Source organism: Scyliorhinus torazame, chromosome 20 (genome assembly GCF_047496885.1).
Source record: "Scyliorhinus torazame isolate Kashiwa2021f chromosome 20, sScyTor2.1, whole genome shotgun sequence".
In the NCBI taxonomy this organism is placed as follows: Eukaryota; Metazoa; Chordata; class Chondrichthyes; order Carcharhiniformes; family Scyliorhinidae; genus Scyliorhinus; species Scyliorhinus torazame.
The window spans coordinates 14,772,584-14,797,489 of NC_092726.1; the positions used below are offsets into that span (position 1 = coordinate 14,772,584).

General features: G+C 47.8%; 1 protein-coding gene across 1 annotated transcript in view; it reads right to left on the minus strand.

Annotated features, from left to right (window-relative positions):
- Positions 1–1,058: 1,058 nt before the first annotated feature.
- Positions 1,059–24,906, minus strand: part of LOC140396897 (inactive carboxypeptidase-like protein X2) — a 118,939-nt gene continuing 95,091 nt past the window's right edge. The window contains exons 12-20 of the mRNA XM_072485744.1: positions 21,772–21,916; positions 20,449–20,531; positions 19,714–19,837; positions 15,636–15,832; positions 14,913–15,092; positions 9,420–9,780; positions 8,064–8,203; positions 7,372–7,471; positions 1,059–3,268 (exon numbers count right to left, since the gene is read on the minus strand). Coding sequence (XP_072341845.1) covers positions 2,967–3,268; positions 7,372–7,471; positions 8,064–8,203; positions 9,420–9,780; positions 14,913–15,092; positions 15,636–15,832; positions 19,714–19,837; positions 20,449–20,531; positions 21,772–21,916 — 1,632 coding nt within the window. The 3' untranslated portion in view covers positions 1,059–2,966. The remainder of the gene's footprint in view (positions 3,269–7,371; positions 7,472–8,063; positions 8,204–9,419; positions 9,781–14,912; positions 15,093–15,635; positions 15,833–19,713; positions 19,838–20,448; positions 20,532–21,771; positions 21,917–24,906) is intronic.

Sequence of the window (24,906 nt, forward strand, 5' to 3'; positions counted from 1 at the left end):
AGATCCAAAAGGTGGAGGATCTGGAGAACCGCTCCAGAAGACAAAACTTACTGATCGTAAGTTTGCCCGAAGGCATTGAGGAGCGTTTGCTGGCATGTATGCGGCCAAGATGTTGGAAAAGCTGATGAGGGAGGGGGCTTTCAAGCGGCCCATGGATATCGACCGAAAACAGAGGGCGCTGATGAGGAGGCCTCGAGGTTTCAGGGGTGGCAGTTGATTGAGCTGTTTGTTGTCTGTTCGCAGGGAGCAGCTTTGCGAGCTTAGAGGACCTGGAAGAAGAATATGCCCAAGGGGAATGATATCAGGTACTTACAGATCGGGATTTTGTAAGGAGGGAGGTGCCTCCTTCTTGTAAGGAAGGGTTGCCTTTCGGGCTGCTTGTTAAGGTGCTGTCGAGGGAGGGGGTAGGGGAGGGGAAAGTCTCTGAGGTTTATAGGGAGCTGATGGACTGGGAGGGATGTTTGGGATTCTGGCAGGGGTTTGCGTACGTAATGTCCGATATGTTGGGGGAAAAGGTGGCTCAGAGGTAGTGATGTTTGGAGTGTCGGGAATCCGGGGGGTGAGAGAGGATGATCTTTTGGCCTTTGCCTCCCTGAAAACCTAGTGACGGAATTTGCTTGGGTGGAGGGACACGGTGCTGCTGAAAGCGGGGGTGTGGGTGAGTGACCTGGCAGAATTCCTGAGGTTGGAAAAGATCAATTATGTCTTGAGAGAGAGTCAGTTGATGGGTTCACCCGGAGGTGGAAGCGTTCATTGACTTTTCCGGAGAATTGAGGTGTCAGCAGAGGGGAAAAAGGTGGTGGTGGAGGATGGTGATGATGAGGGTTAAAATGGGAAGGCAGGAGGGGAAGGGCGGGTTGGGGGGATGTGGGTGATGGTTATTTATTATGTTGTACAATTTTGCTTCCACTCTTATTTGTTGTGTTTGTTTATATAAACAAACAAAATATTTAAAAAAAAATTATTGTACTGTCCAACACCTTAATTGAATAGCATTCTGATGCAGCAGTGTGGACTAACTATAGTCATGAAAATTAAGCTCGTATTCAAAATAGCAGTTCATTATTTGCTATTGTTTATTCTGGAAAAATAAGTTGTGTGAATATATTTTAAGACATAAAGGAACTCTTGTTCACGGAAAGGGCATAACAACCCTTTAGAAAATTGCATTTCCAATCCTTTCAAAATAAATGTTTTCTATAATATAACATTTGCACAAGAAAACAAGTTATAGCTGCAATATTAAATACAGAGCAAATCTGCTTATTACCAAAAATTCCACAGTAAAATAAGTTTTAACACTGTCCATGGCTTTATAGCTTCCATCATGTTCATCGCTGAATGGAGCTCCATTTCACTCTCAAATCAAACATTCCTCCAAACATCTGCTTTTCAATAACCAGTATTGAAAGTGATGCAAAGCTGAAATTGCTAAGTAAACAGCCAATTCCAAGCAGTATACATTCAAACCAGAACTAATATTTGCATTTTCCACCACAGAAGTTTACTATGGAGTTTTCTTCAACTTGTACTTATTCATAGCTGCCCACATAAATTTGACTGGTGCTTTGTAATTGCAATGTTTCACAATTATCTTAAAACACTCTTGTAGTGGTAGGAAAACCTTGTTAGATATATAATTCTTCTGTTATTTTGCTGCAAAGATAAATACATAATCCTTGCCAGGTCTCATATATGAACTTGCAGCTGGAAGAGTTTGATATCCAAGACAGGATACAAATATACAGACTGGAATGAACGCCTAAATTCTTCACTGTACAAACAAAATGCTTCCACATTCTTTTGCTGCTGGGAGACTTTGTGTGGCCAGTTTTGTTTTGTAATCTGATGGATGTTTTGGAAGAAACTAGTCTGATCAGATGTCCACCAGCATTTTGTTCACTGCATATTTCAGTCTGCCGAGTATAGCTGGAGGCTAGACTGCTCAGTGGTGGCTGGCCGGTATCTGTTGAACCCGAGCATGCATTATACAGATATGTGTGTGTAGGGATAATACCTGTTTATTCAGAGGGACGATAGTTTGTAAATCTGTTAAAGAAACTCCCGAGTTGCTTGACCGTTATCAGTTTTGTAGGCCATAGCAATGCAGTGATTATTGCAATGTTTAATTGTACCATCTCAGTCACGCTTGACTCTAAAGCAATCAGCCTTGTTGTGCCGTGGGTCAATGGGTGTTGAGCTGTGGCTTCCCTTGTTAAGCAGGTGCTTTGAAACGTTGTGCAGCCCATGACTGATCTCAGATAAATGGCACAGTTTGCAAGGATTAGGCATGATATTTAAAATTTCTGCTCTCAACAACCTTATTCTCTTCATCAAGCAAATTTATTTAAAAATCTACCAGTTTTGAGCTTTGTCTCAGAAAATAGCCTTGCATGGTCTGGTGGAAATTATCTTTCTGAAGACCTGAACTTGAAATATTGGTTAATATGTAAGAAGCCAGTGCAGATTGTGGTTCCACTGTACCTGTGCCTGAGTAGTTGGTTGCCAATGTACACTTTGGTTCCAATGTTTGCAACAACAGGATTGCACAGAAAATGGGCTTGAGAGATCTAAGTAACACACTTATCCTGATGGATCAGGGTTGATCTTTGTTTTGAGGCACATTCTCTTGGTATTCCCCTCTCTGATATAATTATGCGAGTGTTCTGTTTTATTATTAATACTGCTAATGTTGAGAGGTCATATTAAATGAGTGCTAATTAATAAGCAGTTTCCCAAAATTGAATCTGTTTGCACAGAGACATAAAAATTCTAGACGGCATGTAAACCCGAAGGAAAGATTTGACAGAAATTCACAACATTGAAATGACTGTTAGGTGCACGGATTTTTGAGAAGCATGGTTTTACAATTAATAGTCCTTCAGCTACATCTGAGCTTTTACATAAGAAGACATTAATTCAAGTTCCTTTAAATAAATCCATGAATCTGCAAATAAGTGAGTCCTCTATTCTGAACTCCGAGTCTGATTATGGTGATGCATCCGATGTCCTGCACGCACCCGAACCTTGCGGATCTTCTTTACTCTCCTTCCTCGCGTCAGGAGCACATTGATGGGCTTACGTCCAAATTCTTCCATGATTTGCTGAATTCTGTGCCAATTGGATTTGCGTAAATTGAAATTGCACTGTGTGGCCTCATTCTCGTAACCCACATGGCATACACGTGTGCTGGTTGCATAACCCTGTGCTTTCACAGTCACTTGATAGTCGCCAGGGTTTAGTATTCGCCAGTAGTCCCCATCACTTGCTGTAAGATGCAATAAATAAAATATTAATCATATGATTTGCTGGAACCATTCAGCTAGTCAAACCGTATCTGTGGAGGGTGAAATAGTTACCAGTTCAGGCGAATTATCTTGTATCAAAACTGGTTATTAATTTGCTTTTGTTAAAACGTTTATCAACTTTCTCTATCTCACCATCAGTTTACAAACATGAAAAGAATGAAACTTTCATCTCGACTAATCCTCACGGTAGCACAGTAGTTAGCACTGTTGCTTCACAGCGCCAAGGACCTGGGTTCGATTGGCTCACTATCTGCGGAGTCTGCATGTTATCCCCATGTCTGCGTGGGTTTCCTCCAGGTGCTCCGGTTTCCGCCCGCAAGTCCCGAAAGACGTGCTTGTTAGGTGAATTGGTGTGGTGGTCGGTATTAGGGGTATTACGGTACCCTGAATAATGCTGTAAGACCATTGGTGTGGGAGGTACCTGAGACTGCTATTTTCATTGGTGAAGCCTGCCTGCTGGTTCTGCCCAGTAAGGCGGAGTATAAGAGCCTGAGTCTCCCCAGTAGCTGCATTCTGTACCTGTGCTGCTGGGGGAAACATCTAGTGCAATAAAGCCTTCAATTGTCTCCAATCTCGTCTCAGGAGTTATTGATCGAGCATCAATTTGACATTCTGAATTCTCCCTCCGTGTACCCGAAAAGACTCCGCCGGAGTGTGGCGACTAGGGGATTTTCACAGTAACTTCATTGCAGTGTTAATGTAAGCCTACTTGTCACACTAATAAAGATTATTATTATTAATGTGATTAAACACAAATAAAAAGGAAAAAAAAGCTTTTCTTTAAAATCCGAGATTGGGACCTCCAGAGTTTGGGAACTACATTTCCCAGTGAGCCTCAAGAGGGCTCTGCTGTTGCTGTCTGGAGTATGGCCGCATATGAGCAGTTTGTGTTTCTTTTCCATTTCCACATTTCCTGCGCATTCGTCAGCTGGAGAATGGCCGCACCTGAAGTTGCTGCGTTTTCTCATTTCTAGATTGGGAAATGGCCCTGTGCGCATGCTCAGGTTATTTCTGAATTTCCTTAGCTGGAAACACACCTCCAAGGAAGAAAGTGAAACAGCGTGACAAGGTCAGATGACCTGGAAGAGCAGTACCATTCCGAAGGTGTCCAAAGGAGCAGGACACTGTAGAGGTCAGGAACCATGTCCCAAACCTGCCTAATCAGAAAATGAGGTGCTGTTCCTTCAGTTTGTGCTGGAATTCACTGGAACATTGCAGCAAGCCAATGATAGACATGTAGACATGAGAGCAGGATGGAGAGTTGAAATGGCAAGCAACGAAAAGGTCTGGGTCCTGCTTGCGGAAGGACCAATATGTTCTGCAAAGCGGTCACCCAGTCTGCAATTAGTTTCTCCAGTAGAGTAGGCCGTATTGTGATTACATGGGTCAGTGCTGTGGGAAGAAGGTGAGGTGTTGGGGGTGATGGAGGAGTGGACCAGTGGAAACCGTCACTGGAATGCTGATGGCATCATGCTGGAGTTGATGGAACTGGCGGAGGATGATTCTTTGAATCAGGGGCTGGTGGGGTGAAAAATTAGGGGAATTGTTGTGAATGCTGGAATCTGAAAAAAAATCAGAAAACATTGGACATCTCAGCAGGTTTGACAGCATCTGAAGAGATAGAAGGGAGCGACGGTGTCCGACCAGGGCATGCGGATCGCCTCGCTCGAGGCCGAGGTAGCACTGTTGTTAACAACCTCGAAAGAGGTCAAGAGGAAAGTTGGTGATCAGTAGAATCGGTCCCGCTGGCAGAACTTGAGAACTGTCGGGCTACCAGAGGGCGCAGAAGGAAGCAACCCAACAGAATACGTCGCCAGGATGTTTGGGAAACTGGTCGGAGAGGAAGGCTCTGCCAAATCCCCAGAGGTCAATCCGGCAGAAGCCCAAGCCAGGAGATCACCGATGCACAACTGTCAAGATAAAGAGCGGGTGCTTAAGTGGACGAGAAGCACACAGTTGTGTTGCTGGAAAGGACAAACAATCCGCAACTGCCAGGACATTTGAGCTGACCTGGCCAAGAGTTTAACGGGGCCAAAACGGCATTATTTAAAAGTAAGGTGTGGGGTGGACCCGGCGAGACTATAGGTCATGTTCAACAGTAAAGAACATTACTTTAACACGCCGGAGGAAGCAAAAGAGTTCATCTGAAAACGGACTTGGAGGGCAAAAATAAGGGACAGTCGGGAACTTTAAACCTTGACTTTCTTTTTGTTCTCTTAAAAATCTATACAATGTGGAAGAGGGAGGGTAGAGAGGGCCTACATGATCTGAGAGAGGGGAGAGTGGTGAGCTTACAAAATCTGAGTGGGGGAAACAGAAAACAAATGGGCCAAAAGTGAAAAGAATTGTTCCTGGAAGGAGCCACCATACTGGTGGGGAGGCAATCGGGTTATGGGTAAAGGGAAGAGGGGGCTTTTAGATCAAAGGGGCATGGGGGTTAGAGGGGGTCGGTCTGCAGCGCGTTAGGGCAGATAATTCAATATTTCCACTCCCTTTTGTGAAAACGTTGTTTCAATATTGGGAATTGTAACGGAGTGATATGAACTTGTAATTTTACCAGTGAACCAAATATATGCTGAACTGTTTAAATAGAACCTTTGAAAGACAAGAAAAAAACACTGATCAAAGATGGCTACCACAAGTCACCTGATGTCTGATCGTGTATGTTGACCACTTTTCTCAAAAAGCTCCTCAACAGATTGCACTGCAGACATGCCCTGACATGTTGGAATTTCACACCTAAGGATGTCACAGATGTAATGGAACTACAGAAATGAATGGAATACCGTATTTGCGATACTATTTTTCCAGCAGTGACCACAGATCTATGAGGACAATAGCTACCTGGAAGTGGGTCATCACAATCGATCGTGACTCTTTAAGGAGTACATGACCGGGATAATATGAGTCATATAACAAAAGCCAGATTCAGACATCCAGATAAACATAGCCCTTCTGAATCCCTTGTAGGAAGAGAAGGTCATGTGGAGTCACCATTTTGAAATTACTTTAAAACATCGACTAAGCTCAAAAATAACAGTAGTCTGGAGAAGCTGCCAATGGAGCTGTAAAGAAGCCCCTTCTCTCTCTCTTCTTAAAATTCTATCTCTGCAGTCTAAAAATCCACAACCGAGATGGTGAATATCCATCAAAGGAACTTCAAGAAAAAAACTAAGATTTTCCTTCATTGGAAAAGAAGAATTGGGTACTCTAAATTTATAAAATAAAAAAAATATTTAAAAACAAAACATCCTAAATTTACAAACAAACCTGTCCTGGTCTGACCTGGAGCGGTAAATTAGGGAGTAAATCTTCCAACCCCCCCACCCCCCTCCCCCCATCTCACTTGGTTGTAACAAAATGCCCATTTTTTTCTATTCCTTTATAAATTAGCTCGCATGATAGGATTATATTAATCCCCATGTTTTCAATTCGGTCCATGCTGCCTTGTTCCCCTCCCTCTCAATCTTTAAATTCTTTTTCCAATTACAGGGTAATTTAGCGTGTCCAACCCCCTACCCTGCACATCTTTGGATTGTGGGGGTGAGACCCACACAAACACGGGGAGAATGTGCAAACTCCACAGTGACCCAGTGCCGGGATTGAACCCGGTCCTCGGCGCTGTGAGGCAACAGTGCTAACCATTGCGCCACCGTATCGGTTACTCAATCTTTCTTAACTCAATGTTAAAATTCTCTTAGCCACAAATTCTCTGAACGTGACTGATCTCCAAATTAATTAACCAATTCAAGGTGCATCAGCTTTAATCTGAACCTTTCTTTGAAGTTTTCAGGAATTGTCAACTTTTACAAGACCAGAACAATAACACACTGCAGTACTAGTGGATACAGTGGCCAATTTGTCTCTTACTGTAACTCTTTTAGATATTATGTGTCTTAGTCTTCATTTCTTCCATTGTGCTTTTCAAACCCAAGCCTGGTATAATTTTATTAATACTGCATGATTTGTGTATCTACTCTTTTTCTGCCTCAGTGTCCTGCTTTGCTCTTCCTCTTGGTGTGGATAAATTGCATCTGTTGCAATTCTGAAGGGATTTGATTACCTGTTAGCACGTCATGGTTTATCCCTTCAGCTGACACTGTGGCATTTGCAATTGCATTTCCCTCCAAATCACGAACAAATCCTTTGATTCCACGATGGACCTGAAACAAAATACATGAGCTAAAGGTCCTTCCATTCAGCATACTTGGGAATAACATTCTTGATTTTCAGATCCTGCTTCCAAGAAGTTGTTAATAAGACAAGGCCAGTAAAACAAACAATACAGTGCCATCAGGCTTCAAATTGATCATTTAGAATTTTGCCTGTAAATCCAAACCTTTCTGAACCAGATCCTGAGCTTTGTTGAATGGTCCAATTGTGTATTACAGCACATGGGAAAATATTACTTGAGTAGTTAATGGTTCTAAACAAGAAATCATTTTGTGCACTTCTATCTTTTGGCTTGTTTTCCTGATAATTAGACCCTCTAGTTTGTCCCTTTGACTTAATTTGGTATGAATGCCTCCCTCCACATTATTTATAAAACTATGAATGAATTTGACATTTGATTTTCTTTTCCCAATTAAAATAATATCTTTCTCCATTTTTCTCTTTTAATGTGTGACCTGAAACTTTGATCACTGTATTTTCTCCTTTCCTCTCCATAATTCTACAGGTGCTGCCTGCTACCCACTATGTAACTTCACTCATGGCTATAGACTTGAATATTAACATTGTGCGGCAGTCCAATACCTGTTCCATAAAAAAGAGCAATGCCTCCTGGCTGTTCTCCCATTCCTTTGCCAGCTCACTTTCATGAGGGAATTTGTCACACCCAACATAAATGGAGAGCTGAAAGCAGTTGGTGTGCAGGTAGCTGAAATCATTCATAGCTGCAGAGAAGACAACAATTTTCAGGAGGCGAGAAGCAACTGAAGCAACACACCTATTTCAAAGAACTTGCAAGATTTTCTCTACTCTCAGCAGAGCATTGTGGCATCCACTCTGAGAATACTTCAAGATGGAATGGAGTAAGCCTGAGATAATTAATTAATAAGAAATAGGAGCAGCAATAGCAGGCCATCTGGCCCATTGAGTCTGTTCCACCATTCGATAAGATCATGGATGATTTGCCTGTGGCTTTAACTCAATTTTCTTGCCTGCCTCCCTATTCCTTGACTCCCTTGATGAACAATTAGGCTGCACGGAGGGACATTGGTTAGCACTACTGCCTCACAGTGCCAGGGACCCAGGTTCGATTCCGACCTTGGGTGAATGTGTGGCGTTTGTATGCTCTCTCCCTGTGTGGGTTTCCTCCAGTTTCTTCCCACAATCCACAGATGTGCAGATTTAGGTGGATTAGCCATGCTAAATTGCCTGTTCGTGTTCAGATGTGCAGGTTAGGTCGGGGCGAGGGAGCCGTCTCAGGTATGGTGCTCTTTCAAAGGGTCAGTGCAGACCCGATGGGCCTTCTATGAATCTAACTCAGCCCTGAACATGTGCAATGACCCAGCCTCCACTGCTCTCTCTGGTTGAGAATGCCAAGATTCATGAAACTCTGAGAGACTTTGTGCTGTGGTTCTGCTTCAGAGTGGTTTCTGGCTAGTTAGATTTATTAGCACTTTTAACCACCAGAGGGCAAGCGCACCATTATTCCAGCAGTGTGGAGAGCCTGCACCAAGCCAAATCTCTCATCCTCTGTGGGAGATGATTGCAGCCCCTCAGTTTGTGCAAATTAACTCGACACAACTCTCATCACCTGCTACAAGCTAAGCAGCAAGACTTTCACGACCACCGGATGTCTGAAAACGCTCTGTTTTGGTAGCGTAGTCATTGATGCAACATAGGGAATGTGGCAGCAATTTGTACACAGCAAATGGGAATTTTTGAAAAGATTAAGTGCTTGCTTTGCAGTCAGTCCAACCTAATTTATGTGAAATAGATAATATTTGCAATGTCTCCCTCTTTATTCAGGATGGATGCGATGTATTAGATAACTTCTCTGCTTACTCTCTGGAAAAGGAGTATTCACTGTCCACAGAGGACAGAATCCCTGTCACATTGTGGGTTATATTCCTATGTGTGCATAGTAAAGTAATTCATACTTACTACCACTAGATGGATGCCATGCGCCACCATTGATGATTCCAAAACCATTAGTAAAATCATCAGTATGACATTTGCCTCGATATGTTTCTGTCATTGTAAGATGCGCAGAAGCATAAGAAATAGCCAGCCACTGGAATATTGCGTCATCTGGTGTTTCCATGTAACGTAACCGTTCATCTGCATCTTCTTCATAATCATCTACTCTCTGTGGCCTTTGCATTATCTCTTCCTCCTCCTCCTCCTGAGATCTGCCCATGTTGTATGGAAATGTCACCACTTGTTCGCCTCCAAGGAAGTTGGCTCCAAGCACAAAAGGTATTTTTTCTAACCATGCTACAACAGCATGCGTTTCCATAGCAACCTGAAAAAAAATTGAAACGTTTGAGTGAAAAGGTTGTTCACAAACACTGTTTTCACAGTGTGAAATTAAACTACTTGTTCCACAGTTCACTTATCTTTTCGTAGTTTACCCACAGTAAACCACAGGACACTGTTCCCACACCCTGCATTCTTTAAAGTCATTCACTTTGTGAGAGAGAGTGAGATTGAGATCGAGAAACAGACACACACACACACGTTGATGATTTTTCAGATGGAGGAGGAGAGGGTGAACAAAGTTGAGGAATTTAACAGGGTGGAAGGCAAGAATGATTCATTGACAAAAGTGATCATCTTGTTCATCCTTCAAGACGGAGGTGACTATGTTCATCATCTGCAGTACATGATAGGTTTCGATGGGTGACTACTAAAGCAGATCTGCACCAGGAAGGTTCTGCTGCAGCGGACAGGTTACTGATGATGATTTGAGTTTTGGACAAGTTGCTAGCTCCAAATTTCCACACCTTGCATTTTCAAAAGTGCTATTAGTGCAAAAGCGGGTGGTAATGAAATGTAATGGGACAAGTACAAAAACTAAAACTGACTCTTGTGAGCTGTAAACGGTAACCAAAGACCCGCTTTTCGAAGAATTGCAACGCGTGGTTATCCGCTGGAATTTTTGAACTTGTTTTGAGTCCAAATGCTGAAAGGGGATGGGAGAAAGCGTTAGTGGTGCCATCACACTGGAAGTAGTGGAACGAGCAGAGTATGTTGAGACTGGTGGCGAGTGGTGAGGACAATTCTTGTGGAACGTAAATCCTGCTGTGGATCTGGGTGGGAGGATAAAGGCGTGCCAGAAGAACAGGAAATGGGACACAGTCGAGAGAATCCTTGGCTGAGGCGAAAGGAAGATATATCAGAAACAATGGTACCAATAATTCTGTGTTATCATCAGAACAGATTAGAAGAAGACTGAGAAACTAGCGAGAATGGAATAGGATAGTTACAGGAAACCAGGAGGCATAAAGTGAAACATTGAGCACTATTTAACGGCCACGTTACGTCCGGCGAGGATTGGGGCCAGTCAGCTAGATTACGGGAGAGGCGAAAATCGGGACCTCTGCTGGGCCCCAGTCAGCTTCCAATCTAACCGGCTTGCCCCCATTGGCGTGATCCGGATCATGTCTAAATGTGGAGAGAAACCAATACTCACCAATTAAAGCCAACCACAGCATTAATGGGAAGGACCCCAACTAACGGCCTCCCATGATCTTCCCGGCTCCCCAGTGGGAAGTCACGCGGCCCTGATTAGTATAGGTCCACGCAAACAAGCATGGACCAAGCATCACGGCATCTGGGGCGCTTTCGGGCCATCAAAGGCCCCTGGGTGGTCAGGGATAGGGCAGGGTGGCCCCCTGGCCCTTCCCCTGGAATGTGAGGACTATGGCACTGCCAGGTTGGCACCGCCAAGGTGCCCAGATTGCACCGCAAAGCCGGTAGGAGCACCCAGGGTGGCATTGCCAAGGGTCAGGGCCTGACGGGGGCTGTGGCCATGAAAAAAGGGTGGGGGCGTCGGTATGAAGGGTGGGCAGGAGCAGGATGGGTATGAAGAGACCAATAAAAGATTGGGGGGGGGGGGGGGGTGAAGGAGGGGGCCCTGGATGTGGGTGGCCCGAAAGGGTCTGTGGGAAGAGGGAGAGCCCTCAGTGACATCCCCACTACGTGCCATGTGTGAAGGGGGTGACATTGCCTGTGGGTGGGAGGCCCTGAAGTTCACTTGGAGATAGGAGCGCTCTTTCAAAATGACATCCTGGGGCGCAATTCTCCCATCGGGAGACTAAGTCCCGACGCCGGAGTGAAAACCGGAGTGTTTCACTCCGGCGTCGGAGGCTGTTCCCAGCCCCCGATTCTCCTGCCCCCGGGGAGCTAGGAGTGGCGCCGCGTCATTTACGCGCGCCGGGCCTTGGCGCTGCGTAAAAGCGGCGGCGCATAAATGACGTCACCTGCGCATGCGCGGTTGCCGTCCTTCCCGCGGCTGCCCCGCAAGATGGCAGATCGATCTTGCGGGGCAGCGGAGGAAAGGAGGTCCTCCTTCAGAGAGGCCGGCCCACCGATCGGTGGGCACCAATCGCGGGCCAGACCCCTTTTGAGCCCCCCCCATTTCCCCCCCCCCCGGTGCAGGAACCCCCCTCGCCCCCCCACAGGCCGCCCCCCCAGCGTTCCCGTGCTGTTCCCGCCAGCAGCGACCAGGTGTAGATGGCACTGGTGGGAACCTGTCGTGTTGGGCAGGCTGCTCAGCCCATCCGGGCCGGAGAATCACCGCTCGCCCATTATCAACAGCAAGTGGCGATTCTCCCAGTGGCCAGCCGTGATTCACGCCGCGCCAGTTTGGGGGGGTGGGAGAATCGCGTCGGGACGGCATGGCGGGACTCGCGAGGCGCTCGGGCGATTCTCCCACCCGGCGTGGGTGGGGGGAGAATTCCGCCCCTCATCTCTGGGGAGCCAGCAGGTTCAGTGTGGGCTAAACTGGTGAGAAGCTCCTCAGGGCCAAAGAGGTTATGTAGCAGTCGTGAACCTGCTGACAGAGCTGGCGGGATACACCCAGAAAAACCCACAACCATTGGGTTTCCACTAGATCGTGCCCATCAACTAAGTGCTGAGGGGATTTATGGACCAGATAGGAGGGGTGGACCCTTGGAGATTTGCCATGCCGGGGGCTAGGGTATTTTCATTCTTCTCACATGTCCATAAGGTTTATTCCCGGATCGACTTTTTTATTTTGAGCATGGTGCTGATAGCGAGAGGAGAGGATACCGAGGACTCGGCGATAGCCATTGCAGATCATGCCCCGCATTGGGTGGACTTAGAGCTGGGGAAGGAGAGGGACCAGCGCCCGCTGTGGCACTTGGAGGTGGGGCTGTTGGCGGACGAGGAGGTGAGTGAGCGGGTCCGAGGAAGCATAGAGAGATACCTGGAGGCCAACGATAACGGGGAGGTCCGAGTTGGGATGGTATGGGAGGCGCTGAAGGCGCTGGTTAAGGGAGAGCTGATATCCATTAGGGCCCACAAGGAGAGGAGGGAGCAGAGGGAGAGGGAGAGGTTGGTGGGGAAGATGGTGAGGGTAGACAGGAGGTATGCGGAGGTGCTAGAGGAAGGACTGTTGGGAAGAGGCACAGCCTTCAGGCCGAATTCGACCTGGTGACCACCAGGAAGGCGGAGGTGCCGGGAAGAGCGAGTTGTTCGTGGTTCACCCAGGAAACCAGGAGAGGGGGATTGGCGAGCTCCCACTAAAAAGGGCGGAGAGGAGCTTCAGGTATTTGGGGGTCCAGGTCGCCAGGAGCTGGGGGGCCCTGCATAGGCTTAATTTCACAAGGCTGGTGGAGCAAATGGAGGAATTCAAGAGGTGGGACGCTTTGCCGCTGTCCTTGGCGGGTAAGGTGCAGTCAGTCAAAATGACAGTGCTCCCAAGGTTTTTGTTCCTGTTCCAGTGCCTCCACGTGTTTATCCCGAAGGCCTTTTTATGGTGGGTTAACAGGAGTATAATGGGGTTTGTGTGGGCGCGAGAGACTCCGAGGGTGAGAAGGGTGTTCCTGGAGCGGAGTAGAGATATGGGGGGGGGGGGGGGGGGGGGGGGGCTGGCGCTGCCCAACCTCTGTGGGTACTACTGGGCCGCCAATGCAACGATGGTGCGCAAGTGGGCGATGGAGGGGGCTGCATGGAAGAGGCTGGAGACGGCGTCTTGTGTGGGTACGAGTCTGGGGGCGCTGGGAACGGCGCCGCTGCCGTTCCCTCCAAGGAGGTATACCACGAGCCCGGTGGTGGTGACTGCCCTCAAAATCTGGGGGCAGTGGAGGCGGCACAGTTGGGGCCTCGGTGTGGACCCCAGTACGGGGGAACCACCGGTTTGTCCCAGGCAGATGGAGGGTTTTCGGGGTGGCACAGGGCAGGGATACGAAGGTCGGGGGACCTGTTTGTGGACGGGAAGTTCGCGACCCTGGGTGAGCTGGAGGAGAAGTATGGGCTCCCCCCGGGAACACCTTCAGGTACTTACAGGTAAGGGCGTTTGCCAGGCAGCAGGTGGTAGAATTCCCGCGGCTGCTGCCACGCACAGTACAGGACAGGGTGCTCTCGGGGGGGTGGGTGGGAGTGGTGAAGATCTCGGAAACCTACCAGGTGATGCAGGAGGAGGACGAGGCCTCGTGGTGGAGGTGAAAGGTAAGTGGGAGGAGGAGTTGGCAGAGGAGATCGAGGAAGGAACGTGGGCAGATGCCTCATCGTGCGCGAGACTCAGCCTCATACAGTTTAAGGTGCTGCACAGGGCACACATGACCGGGACAAGAATGAGCCGGTTCTTTGGGGGCAAGGACAGGTGTCTTAGGGCTGGGGGCTCGCAATATTTGGGGTTGCAGAGGAGCCGGGAGTACAGGAGACGAAAGAGGCCGGTATTCTGGCCTTTGCGTCCCTGGTAGCCCAGCGAAGGATTCTTCTTCAGTGGAAGGATGCGAGGCCCCCAAGCGTGGAATCCTGGATCAACGATATGGCGGGGTTTATTAAGTTGGAGAGGGTGAAATTCGCCTTGAGAGGGTCGGTACAAGGGTTCTTTAGGTGGTGGCAACCGTTCCTAGACTTCCTGGCAGAAAGGTAGACATTGGTCAATGGCAGCAGCAACTCGGGGGGGGCGGGGGGATTTACTTTATTTTTGTTTTTGTTATTTACACTGAGGGGGTGTATATATTTGTTGTGCTAAGTCGGGGTGTTAGTGTTAATTTATTATTTATGTACAGGGGGGAGGGGTTTAATGGAGGGTTGCTTTTTTGGACTATGTTTTGTACTATGTTTTCATTTTGTTATTGATATTTTATGAAAACCTTAATAAAAATTATTTTTTTAAAAAAACGTCTTCCTGTAGATACTGCCAGACTTACTGAGTACCTCTGAAATCTTCTGTTTATTTAAACAGATTCACAGCAGCCGCAGTATTTTGCTTTTGTATGAGAGTCTACTTTCACTCCTCGAGCTCAGCCAGACCACACCATCACTTCCTGAGCCCACAAACGGTCATAATAGATATCTTGCAATTTTATTCATCCAATAATGAATAAATAGGATTCAGACAAAACAACCCCCTTGTAACAAATATTCCATACGGTTGACATGTAACTGCTGCGAACTCACTGCACTTTCTTCTGATTGATATTCTTCTGGTATAGGAATATGGTGATTGGGGACTCTTTGATGACCTCTTCTTTGGTCTTTTGCACCCCAGATCATTGAAGTCAGGTCAGGAAAATTGTCACTGAGGTCATATCCTTCTTCTGTCCAGTACCCTAGTGCCCAGCTGCTGAGTTCTGATCCCTGTGGCAGAATGAAAATATTTGATTATTTTCTTTCTTGTGGTCCCTTCCAATTTTTGAGACCAACAACTTTTGGTTTTGCACCAAAATGACATGTTTTCACTCATTTTATTCATTCATAGGGGCTGGTTTAGCACAGTGGGCTAAACAGCTGGCTTGCAAAGCAGAACAAGGCCATCAGCGCGGGTTCAATTCCCGTACCAGCCTCCCCGAACAGGTGCTGGAATGCGGTGACTAGGGGCTTTTCACAGTAACTTCATTTAAAGCCTACTTGTGACAATAAGCGATTTTCAATTCATTTTCATTTTTGGAAACTGCCAATCTAGTCTCATTAAGATTGCAACATGGATGCCCATGCATGAAAGATGAATTTTTAGATTGACAGTCATTTCCAACAAGGCAAGTATTCACTGCCATGGAAACATTTTAGAAGATGTTGAACAATGCACATTTAATCAATCAGAAGTACATTTTCCAACTCCACATTTTAAGCCCCATCGACTCGTTAAAAGACTCTTGGACTGTATTCCAATCAGGTGCTCACTATTTCATATGCCAGTTCGTAACCATCTGGATTGAGAGAGGGTACAAGGTGTATTCTTGTGCTATCGATTAAATGTGTGATCCGGGGGTTTCCATAGGTGTATTCCGTACACAGGAATTGCATTAGTAGCAACAGTAACTCGCGGCCTAAAACTTCGTTGCCATGCATCCCAGCTGTGTAATGAAATTCAGGCTCCCCTGCAAAACATCAATTTATCACAATTAGGTGTGAGCTTGAGGACAGTGTTAAAATAGTAACTAATCTCAAAGGTAATGATTGCATCCAAAAGAATTTTAGTCAATAATTAATTTGACTTATTTATTTTCATTCCTCCTCTGGCTGTGGTGATAATTTATGCAGGACAGTTTCAACAAATCCTCTCAAACAGCTACTGTGAGCTGAACAGTCAGTTTTTGGGGGCCCTTTTAATCATAGAATTCCATTCCTACAATGCAAAAGGAAGCCGTTCGGCCCATTGAGTGCATCGACCGTCCGAAAGAGCACCCTTTCCTAGGCCCAGTCCCCCACCCTCTCCCCATAATACCACATGACCATTGGACACTAAGGGGCAATTTAACCTGAGCAATCCACCGAACCCAAACACCTTTGGGCTGTGGCAGCACTCGGAGGCCACGCAAGGCTGCAGGCAGGCTGTCCAACCTGGCGGAATTTCTCAAGCTAAAGAAAATAAAATACGCCATTAGAGGATCAGGGGAAGGCTTCCACAAAACGTGGAGGCTGTTCACCAACTTGTTCCAAGACCTATTTGGAACCAGCAACCAATAAAGTAGGGAAGGGACACACACACACACACACAAGAGCAGAGCATGAAACAATGAAACAGGGAGGGGTGTGCGGGGGTGGGGGACGAAACCACAGGAAATACAGGGCAAGCAGGAGGGAACTGGAAGAGACAAAGAGCAGTAGGCAAAAAAGTGTGAGCAGCCCCTATGTGCTCCCCCCCCCAATCCCACCATCACCAAGCACAGCCCAGTGCCAGGACAAAACCAAGGCGGGGGACAAGGCCGCACAGTAAACAGGGAACCCCTCCAAAAAAAAACTAAATGAAAGCTCCCTCCCAGGGGAGCACAGCAAGCAATCGGTCTCATGTGACCCAGAGGGCACACCTCGGGCCCAGATGGCATCAGCAGCCGTTTTTTTCTGTAAATTCTTTTTCCTTTTGTATCTTTCTCTATGTATGATAATCAAAGCTACAGATGTTGTTGTAATTGGTGTTGATGCATGTGTGGGTTCTGTCTTACTCTGTAACTTCTGATATTAAGTGTTAAAAATCCATTAAAAATATATATATTTTAATAAATTTAGAGTACCCAATTATCTTTTAACAATTAAGGGGCAATGTAGCGTGCCCAATCCACCTAGCCTGCACAACTTTTGGGCTGTGGGGGTGAGTCCCACGCAGACACGAGGAGAATGTGCAAACTCCACACGGACAGTGACCCGGGGCCGGGATTGAATGCAGGTCCTCTGCACCGTGAGGACGCTATTCTAACCATTGGCAATGATCTTTTCGTCCTCACTGTCAACAGGGGTGGTACCAGGGGATTGGAGAGTGGCGAATGTCATGCCCCTGTTCAAAAAAGGGACTAGGGATAACCCTGGGAATTACAGGCCAGTTAGTCTTACTTCGGTGGTAGGTAAAATAATGGAAAGGGTACTGAAGGATAGGATTTCTGAGCATCTGGAAAGACACTGCTTGATTAGGGATAGTCAGCATGGATTTGTGAGGGGTAGGTCTTGCCTTACAAGTCTTATTGAATTCTTTGAGGAGGTGACCAAGCATGTGGATGAAGGTAAAGCAGTGGATGTAGTGTACATGGATTTTAGTAAGGCATTTGATAAGGTTCCCCATGGTAAGCTTCTGCAGAAAGTAAGGAGGCATGGGATAGTGGGAAATTTGGCCAGTTGGATAACGAACTGGCTAACCGATAGAAGTCAGAGAGTGGTGGTGGATGGCAAATATTCAGCCTGGATCCCAGTTACCAGTGGCGTACCGCAGGGATCAGTTCTGGGTCCTCTGCTGTTTGTGATTTTCATTAATGACTTGGATGAGGGAGTTGGAGGGTGGGTCAGTAAATTTGCAGACGATACGAAGATTGGTGGAGTTGTGGATAGTAAGGACGGCTGTTGTCGGCTGCAAAGAGACATAGATAGGATGGAGAGCTGGGCTGAGAAGTGGCAGATGGCGTTTAACCCTGAAAAGTGTGAGGTTGTCCATTTTGGAAGGACAAATATGAATGCGGAATACAGGGTTAACGGTAGAGTTCTTGGCAATGTGGAGGAGCAGAGAGATCTTGGGGTCTATGTTCATACATCTTTGAAAGTTGCCACTCAAGTGGATAGAGCTGTGAAGAAGGCCTATGGTGTGCTCGCGTTCATTAACAGAGGGACTGAATTTAAGAGCCGTGAGGTGATGATGCAGCTGTACAAAACTTTGGTACGGCCACATTTGGAGTACTGTGTACAGTTCTTGTCGTCTCATTTTAGGAAGGATGTGGAAGCTTTGGAAAAGGTGCAAAGGAGATTTACCAGGATGTTGCCTGGAATGGAGAGTAGGTCTTACGAGGAAAGGCTGAGGGTGCTAGGCCTTTTCTCGTTAGAATGGAGAAGGATGAGGGGCGACTTGATAGAGGTTTATAAGATGATCAGGGGAATAGATAGAGTAGACAGTCAGAGACTTTTTCCCCGGGTGGAACAAACCATTACAAGGGGACATAAATTTAAGGTGAAAGGTGGAAGATATAGGAGGGATATCAGAGGTAGGTTCTTTACCCAGAGAGTAGTGGGGGCATGGAATGCACTGCCTGTGGAAGTAGTTGAGTCGGAAACATTAGGGACCTTCAAGCAGCTATTGGACAGGTACATGGATTATGGTAAAATGATATAGTGTAGATTTATTTGTTCTTAAGGGCCCCAGGTTCGATTCCGGCTTGGATCACGGTCTGTGCGGAGTCTGCACATCCTTCCCGTGTCTGCGTGGGTTTCCTCCGGGTGCTCTGGTTTCCTCCCACAGTCCAAAGATGTGCAGGTTAGGTGAATTGGCCAATGTTAAATTACCCTTAATGTCCAAAATTGCCCTTGGTGTTGGGTGGAGGTGTTGAGTTTGGGTAGGGTGCTCTTTCCAAGAGCCGGTGCAGACTCAAAGGGCCGAATGGCCTCCTGCTGCACTGTAAAGTCAATGATAATCTATGATTAATCTAGGACAAAGGTTCGGCACAACATCGTGGGCCGAAGGGCCTGTTCTGTGCTGTATTTTCTATGTTCGAACCACTGTGCTAATGTGCCACCCTTAAAAATATTTTTCAAAGCAAAAATTAAAGATATTTAGCTCCCATATGAAGAAAGTTTAATAGTGAGCAGCTGGAGGGCACTAAAGTGCTCATATTATTTTGGAATAAAAGATGACTCACCAAAAATGAGCTATGAGTGAAAGTATATGAAAGTGTTATTTCAATAAACCAGTTAAGCATAGATTCGGCACCACAGAAATGATCACAAATTCGCCTAGGATAAACAGAATGAAGATATTATTTTTCTCTCCCAGGTGAGAGAGACTTGTCTCGTAAACTAGCCTACTGATGAATGACCAAAAGCAGAACTAAAGAGAGCTAAGATGCGGAGCCAACAGCCCAAACATTGAAACCCAGTCAATGAGTTAAGTCCAGAGTCTGGAAGAAGAGTTACGAGGCAGAATTTTACCTCTCTGTCGCAGAGGAGGTAGGCCATTCTAATGTTCATTGACTTCAGTGGAACTTCCGTAATTCGGCCCACGGAGTGACAGAATACGAGAAGTTAATGTTGACAAACCGATTTTCAACATTTCTTTTAGGATTCGGTGCAGCATTTGTGAGAAAGGGCTTAAAAATCCTCACTTGTCAACCTGGTAGCTTTTGGCCAAGACAGTGAACTGTAACATGAGCCACAGTTATCTGAGGGCATATGCAGTCACCAGCACTGATTAAATTGTCCTTAAACCATTCCTGCAACATGCAGAAATCTACAATTTGTTACCCTAATTTGGATCAGGGAGAGTATAATAAATACTGACGGATATTACCAGGTTCGTGCTCTCCTGGGTTATCTGACAACTCCATGGCATAGATCTTCAGTCCTTGTGAAGTTTTCCCAATGTTATAAATCCTGGTAATATTTGGACACCGCTCATTCACAACCTTCATCAGCTAAAGAGAGAATTAAAATTAAAGTTTTTTTTTTTCATTTGTCCAAATATTGATGTACTCAACAAGGCACTGATTGAGTGAAGAACCAACAGGGAAAACCGTTGAGAAGTTAACATGCTGTCAAACGTCCCTTGACTCTGGAAAACTATGAAGGAATAGGCAGAAGATACCATTGGGGGGGAATTTTCCAATGGTTTCCAATGGTTCTCGCCAGTGGGATCTTCCGGTCCTGTTGGCGGCAAACCCCAGCTACTGGTTTCCCGACAGCGGTGGGTGGGGTCTATGGGAAATCCCATTGATAGCGGCGGGGCCAGAAGATAAAGGTAAATTCCCTCCCATTTACCTGCAACTGTCAAATATTTAAGCATAGACATTTGCTGGCAGAAACAAATAAGGGAGTACAGAAAACTGAGGTGGGAATTAAGAGCTAAATGTAGACAATTTAAGAAGTGGACACTTGCGTACAGTGCATAAAAATGTTAATTAGCATGTTGTGATTCAATTATTTGTCTTGACAACTAAAGTTCACTGCTGTTAAATGAGCTCTTGAGCCCAACGTACAGGAATATGATTGCATGCCCAAAACCTGATACACATTGGTCTGACTGTACCTGCCGCATATCCTTATAGTTGTGATGCCTGAAGTCAAGACCTTCTTCTGCAGTCAGTTCATTGGGTTCATATTGATTGGAGGCTGTGAGAGAGGCAGAGCAAGTTTTATGGTTTCAAGTTTTATATGATTGTTGTAATCAGTTGATCAGATCTGCGGTTTTCAAAATTAAGAAATACTGAGAGGCAAAATAGTGGAGCATTATTTTTTTTTTAATTTAGAGTACACAATTATTTTTTGGCCAATTAAGGGGTAATTTGGTGTGGCCAATCCATCTACCCTGCACATCTTTGGGCTGTGGCAGTGAGACCCACGCAGACACGGGGAGAATGTGTAAACTCCACACGGACAGTGGCCCAGGGCTGGGATCAAACCCGGGTCCTCAGCGCTGTAGGTTGCAGTGCTAACCACTGTGACACCGATCCGCCCTGTGAAACATTATTTTGTTAGTTGGCAAATTGCCATTGTGGATAGATGAAAATTACTATTGTAAGTAATAAGGGGGAGATTACAAAAAGTGTCTTCACATGGAATGCTTTCTCCAAGAGGTGAGTGAGAGACATCATCTTGTTGCGTATACATAGTGTTTTTAGGGTTTCCTCACAAGCAGCCTTGTAGCTGAAATGGGGTACTTTTAAGAGAATGATTGCGTGACATCATCGGCCATTTGCGCTGAAAATAATGGGGAGTCTAAAATCATAGCCTGTAGTGTTAACATCTTCTAAATAAAGCTCTATGTTTTGGTTGAACCTCCATAGCCTGCAGATTCAATCTTGAACCCACCACAAGTCTAAAACATAGAACCAAGCCACTTGGCTCATCTGGTCTATGCTGGTGTTTAATGCTCCACTCAAGTCTCTTCCCACCCATCTGAACCCATCAACAGGCTCATCTGTACCTTTCTCCCTCATGTACTCATCTTGCTTCCTATGAAAATGAAGACAAGATAATATTGAGGAAACAAACTGGCAGTGCAGTCACTAAAGTTGGAACTGTTAGAAGGATAAAATGTTAATTTAAATGGGAATGGCCTGAGTGTTGTAATAAGACTCCAGTGGACTTGCATAGTAACAACTGCTGACACTGAAATATGAAGGTAACTTGTAGAATCAATAAACATTCATATATTTATCATTATGTATTTCATAGCACAGAGTAAACTTGTGTATTGGTTGTAAATATTTAGTGCACACAGTGTATACCCACATACTGTTGTGTTTCCGAGAGTACACAAGGAAAATACGCCTCAACTTGTACCTAAATGCTGAGGTAAACATTGCAGGTAGACAGATTTTTGCTGATTTGAGTCAGAGGACGTTATTACCTGACACTGAACAACCGAGTACCTCCATTCTCATACACAGGCTTCCATTCCAGGTTTGTGGATTAATTCGGATGTAGCGAGCAACAACCGTTTCTGGGAATTCATTCAGAACTGGTGTGTCAGTATCCACATTTCCATAAAATAGCTACAGAAATTGAAAAGAATCAGTAAACTACCTGTTAACAGCCATGGTTATTGTCTTTATAATATTATTTTTAGCAATCATGCTGTGAGGAAATATCACTTGTACAAATCTCTGTTTTCTTCAGGATATGTGAGAATTCCAGATAATGAACACGCAGGTAGGTGCCATGGGGCTTAAACTGCTATTTTCAGGCACAGATCAGACTTTATTAGTCCTGGGGTTAGGTATCTGGGCTATTTTTCATTTGTGAAGTGATGTCGTTTGTGACTGTGCAAGAGTGACAAATCTGGGGCGAAATTCTCCGTTATCGGCGGAAAGTCCGCCGATCGGCGCAAAAAACGGCGCAAATCCGACTTGCGTCACATTGGAAAAATGGGTCGATAGTCTCCGGCCCGAATGGGCTAGCAGCGACGTAACGGGATCCGCGGTTGCGCAGTGGTTCACGCCGTGCAGCGTCATACGCGCTGCACAGCGTGACGGCTCATAAGGCCGCGCTGCTCCCCCCCACCCGACCGGAAACACCCGACCGCAACACCCGACTGGATGGCTGGCCGTCGCTCAGCCCCGAGGTTCGAGTCACGCGATGTGGAGGCGCTCCTGGACGCGGTGGAGCAGAGGAGGGACGCCCTGTATCCCGGGCACGGCCGCAGAGTTGCCCCACGCCACAGCCGGCGTCTGTGGAGGGAAGTGGCAGAGGCCGTCACCGCTGTGGCCCTGACACCACGGACAGGCACCCAGTGCCACAAGAAGGTGAACGACCTCGTCAGAGCAGGCAGGGTGAGCCTCCCCCATATCCCCCATATCCCCCCTCCCCCATATCCTCCCCTCCCCCATATCCCCCCCATCCCCCATATCCCCCCCTCCCATATCCCCCCTCCCCATATCCCCCTCCCTCCATATCCCCCTCCCCCATATCCCCCTCCCCATATCCCCCCTCCCCCATATCCCCCCTCCCCCATATCCCCCCTCCCTCCATATCCCCCATATCCCCCCAATCCCCCATCCCCCCTCCCCATCTCCCCATATCCCCCCTCCCCATACCTCCCCCTCCCCATATCCCCCCTCCCCCATATCCCTCCCCTCACCCATATCCCCCCTCCCCCATATCCCCCCTCCCCCATATCCCCCTCCCCATCCCCATATCCTCCCTCCCCAATATCCCCCTCTACTCCCCCATATCCCCAAGTGAATCCAGCCCTAACCTTAACCTCTGCAATGCACGCGCAACCGATGGCGTGCATTCATATACCTGCCTAACAGTGTTGCCTTTTACCCCTGCCACCCCCCCCCCCCCCCAGGAGAAGCGCGCACACAACAATAGGGAGCATGTGAGGACTGGAGGAGGGCCCGCTGATGAGAGGCCACTGATCGTACACGAGGAAAGGGCCCTGGAACTGGCTGGCGGACCTGAGGACCGGGAGGTTGCTGATGCAGAGGTCGGGGGCGTACTAGCGAGTGAGCCACCGACAGCCCGTCCCCATATCCCCCCTCCCCTATATCCCCCTCCCCCGTATCACCTGATCACTGCCTGATGTCTAACCATGCATGCTTCATTGTGTATTGCAGGACCAAATGTCCAGGCACCCATCCCCGCAGATGCAGACCGCCCGCAGGATGCCCCTCGGAGACCACAGGAGACGGAGAGACCCGCACCCTCCAGCATGCGACGCCCGCAGGATGCCCCTCGGAGACCACAGGAGACGGAGAGACCCGCACCCTCCAGCATGCGACGCCCGCAGGATGCCCCTCGCACACCACAGGAGACGGAGAGACCTGGAGCAACAGGGAGACGACACCCCCGTCACGTGCGGGAGCGACCACCCAGCGATGAGGGGGGCAGCCACAGGCCCCCGTCACATCCGAGCCAGGACACCACTACCCAGGACACCACTACCCAGGACACCACTACCCAGGACACCCCTACCCAGGACACCCCTACCCGGGACAGCACTACCCAGGACACCCCTACCAGGGACAGCACTACCCGGGACAGCACTACCCAGGAAGACGAAATACCGGACAGTGACTCAGAGTGGATGGGTGGAGACGAACCCCCACCCCAAAGTGCCATGGACTCAGAGTGGGACGAAGAGCACGACACAACGCCACTGCTGTCACCAACACCCTCCACCATCGCAGAAACACTCACCACGGTTGGGCACTTTAGTGATGAGGCGTCTGGTACACTCACTGGTGCGCACAACACAGCCGTCCCGGTACAGCAGGTGGAGGTAGGAGCAGCAGAGGGACCGGGCGGTCGGAGGGCAGCCCAGGCCAAGCGAACATCTGCCGCCCAGATGGATCCCGGGTTCCTGCAGTTACCACACCCACACATAGATCCGATGCAACCACCGACCCGGAGACGAGCGAAGAGGGTGACGGGCGGCTTGCGGCGGCTGCGGTCGCAGGTGGAGGAGTCCACCCGCGTCCAGGAGCTGGGAGTGGTGCCGGTCATGCGTGCCACCCAGGCTGACACCGCACGGGTGGCATCCGCGGTGGAGGCAATGGGTGCGACGGTGTCAGACATGGGGAACGGTTTGCGAGGCCTGGGGCCTTCCGTGCAGGCGGCGTCTGTGGCCCAGGAAATGGCTGCCCTCTCACAGGAGGCCATGAGCCAGTGCCAGCGCCAGATGGCAGAGGCGCTCAACGCCATAGCCCATTCTCTGCAGGCCATGGCCCAGTCTCAGCAGGCCATGGCCCAGTCTCAGCAGGCCATGGCCCAGTCTCAGCAGGCCATGGCCCAGTCTCTGCAGGCCATCGCTGAGGGCATCGGCGCCAGCGGCCATGTGCGAGCCGCCGTCGCACTGTCACAGACAGGGTTTGCCAACACCCTGGGCTCCATGGCTGCAAACCTGCAGACCCCTGTCGATACCAGCACGGGCCTCCAGGACTGGCAGCGCCAGATGTCGGGGGGGGCGTCGGATGGCCAGTCCGTTCGCATCCCCCACCCATGTAGAGGCCTGGGGGCCATCGGGCACCCCGAGGGAGGA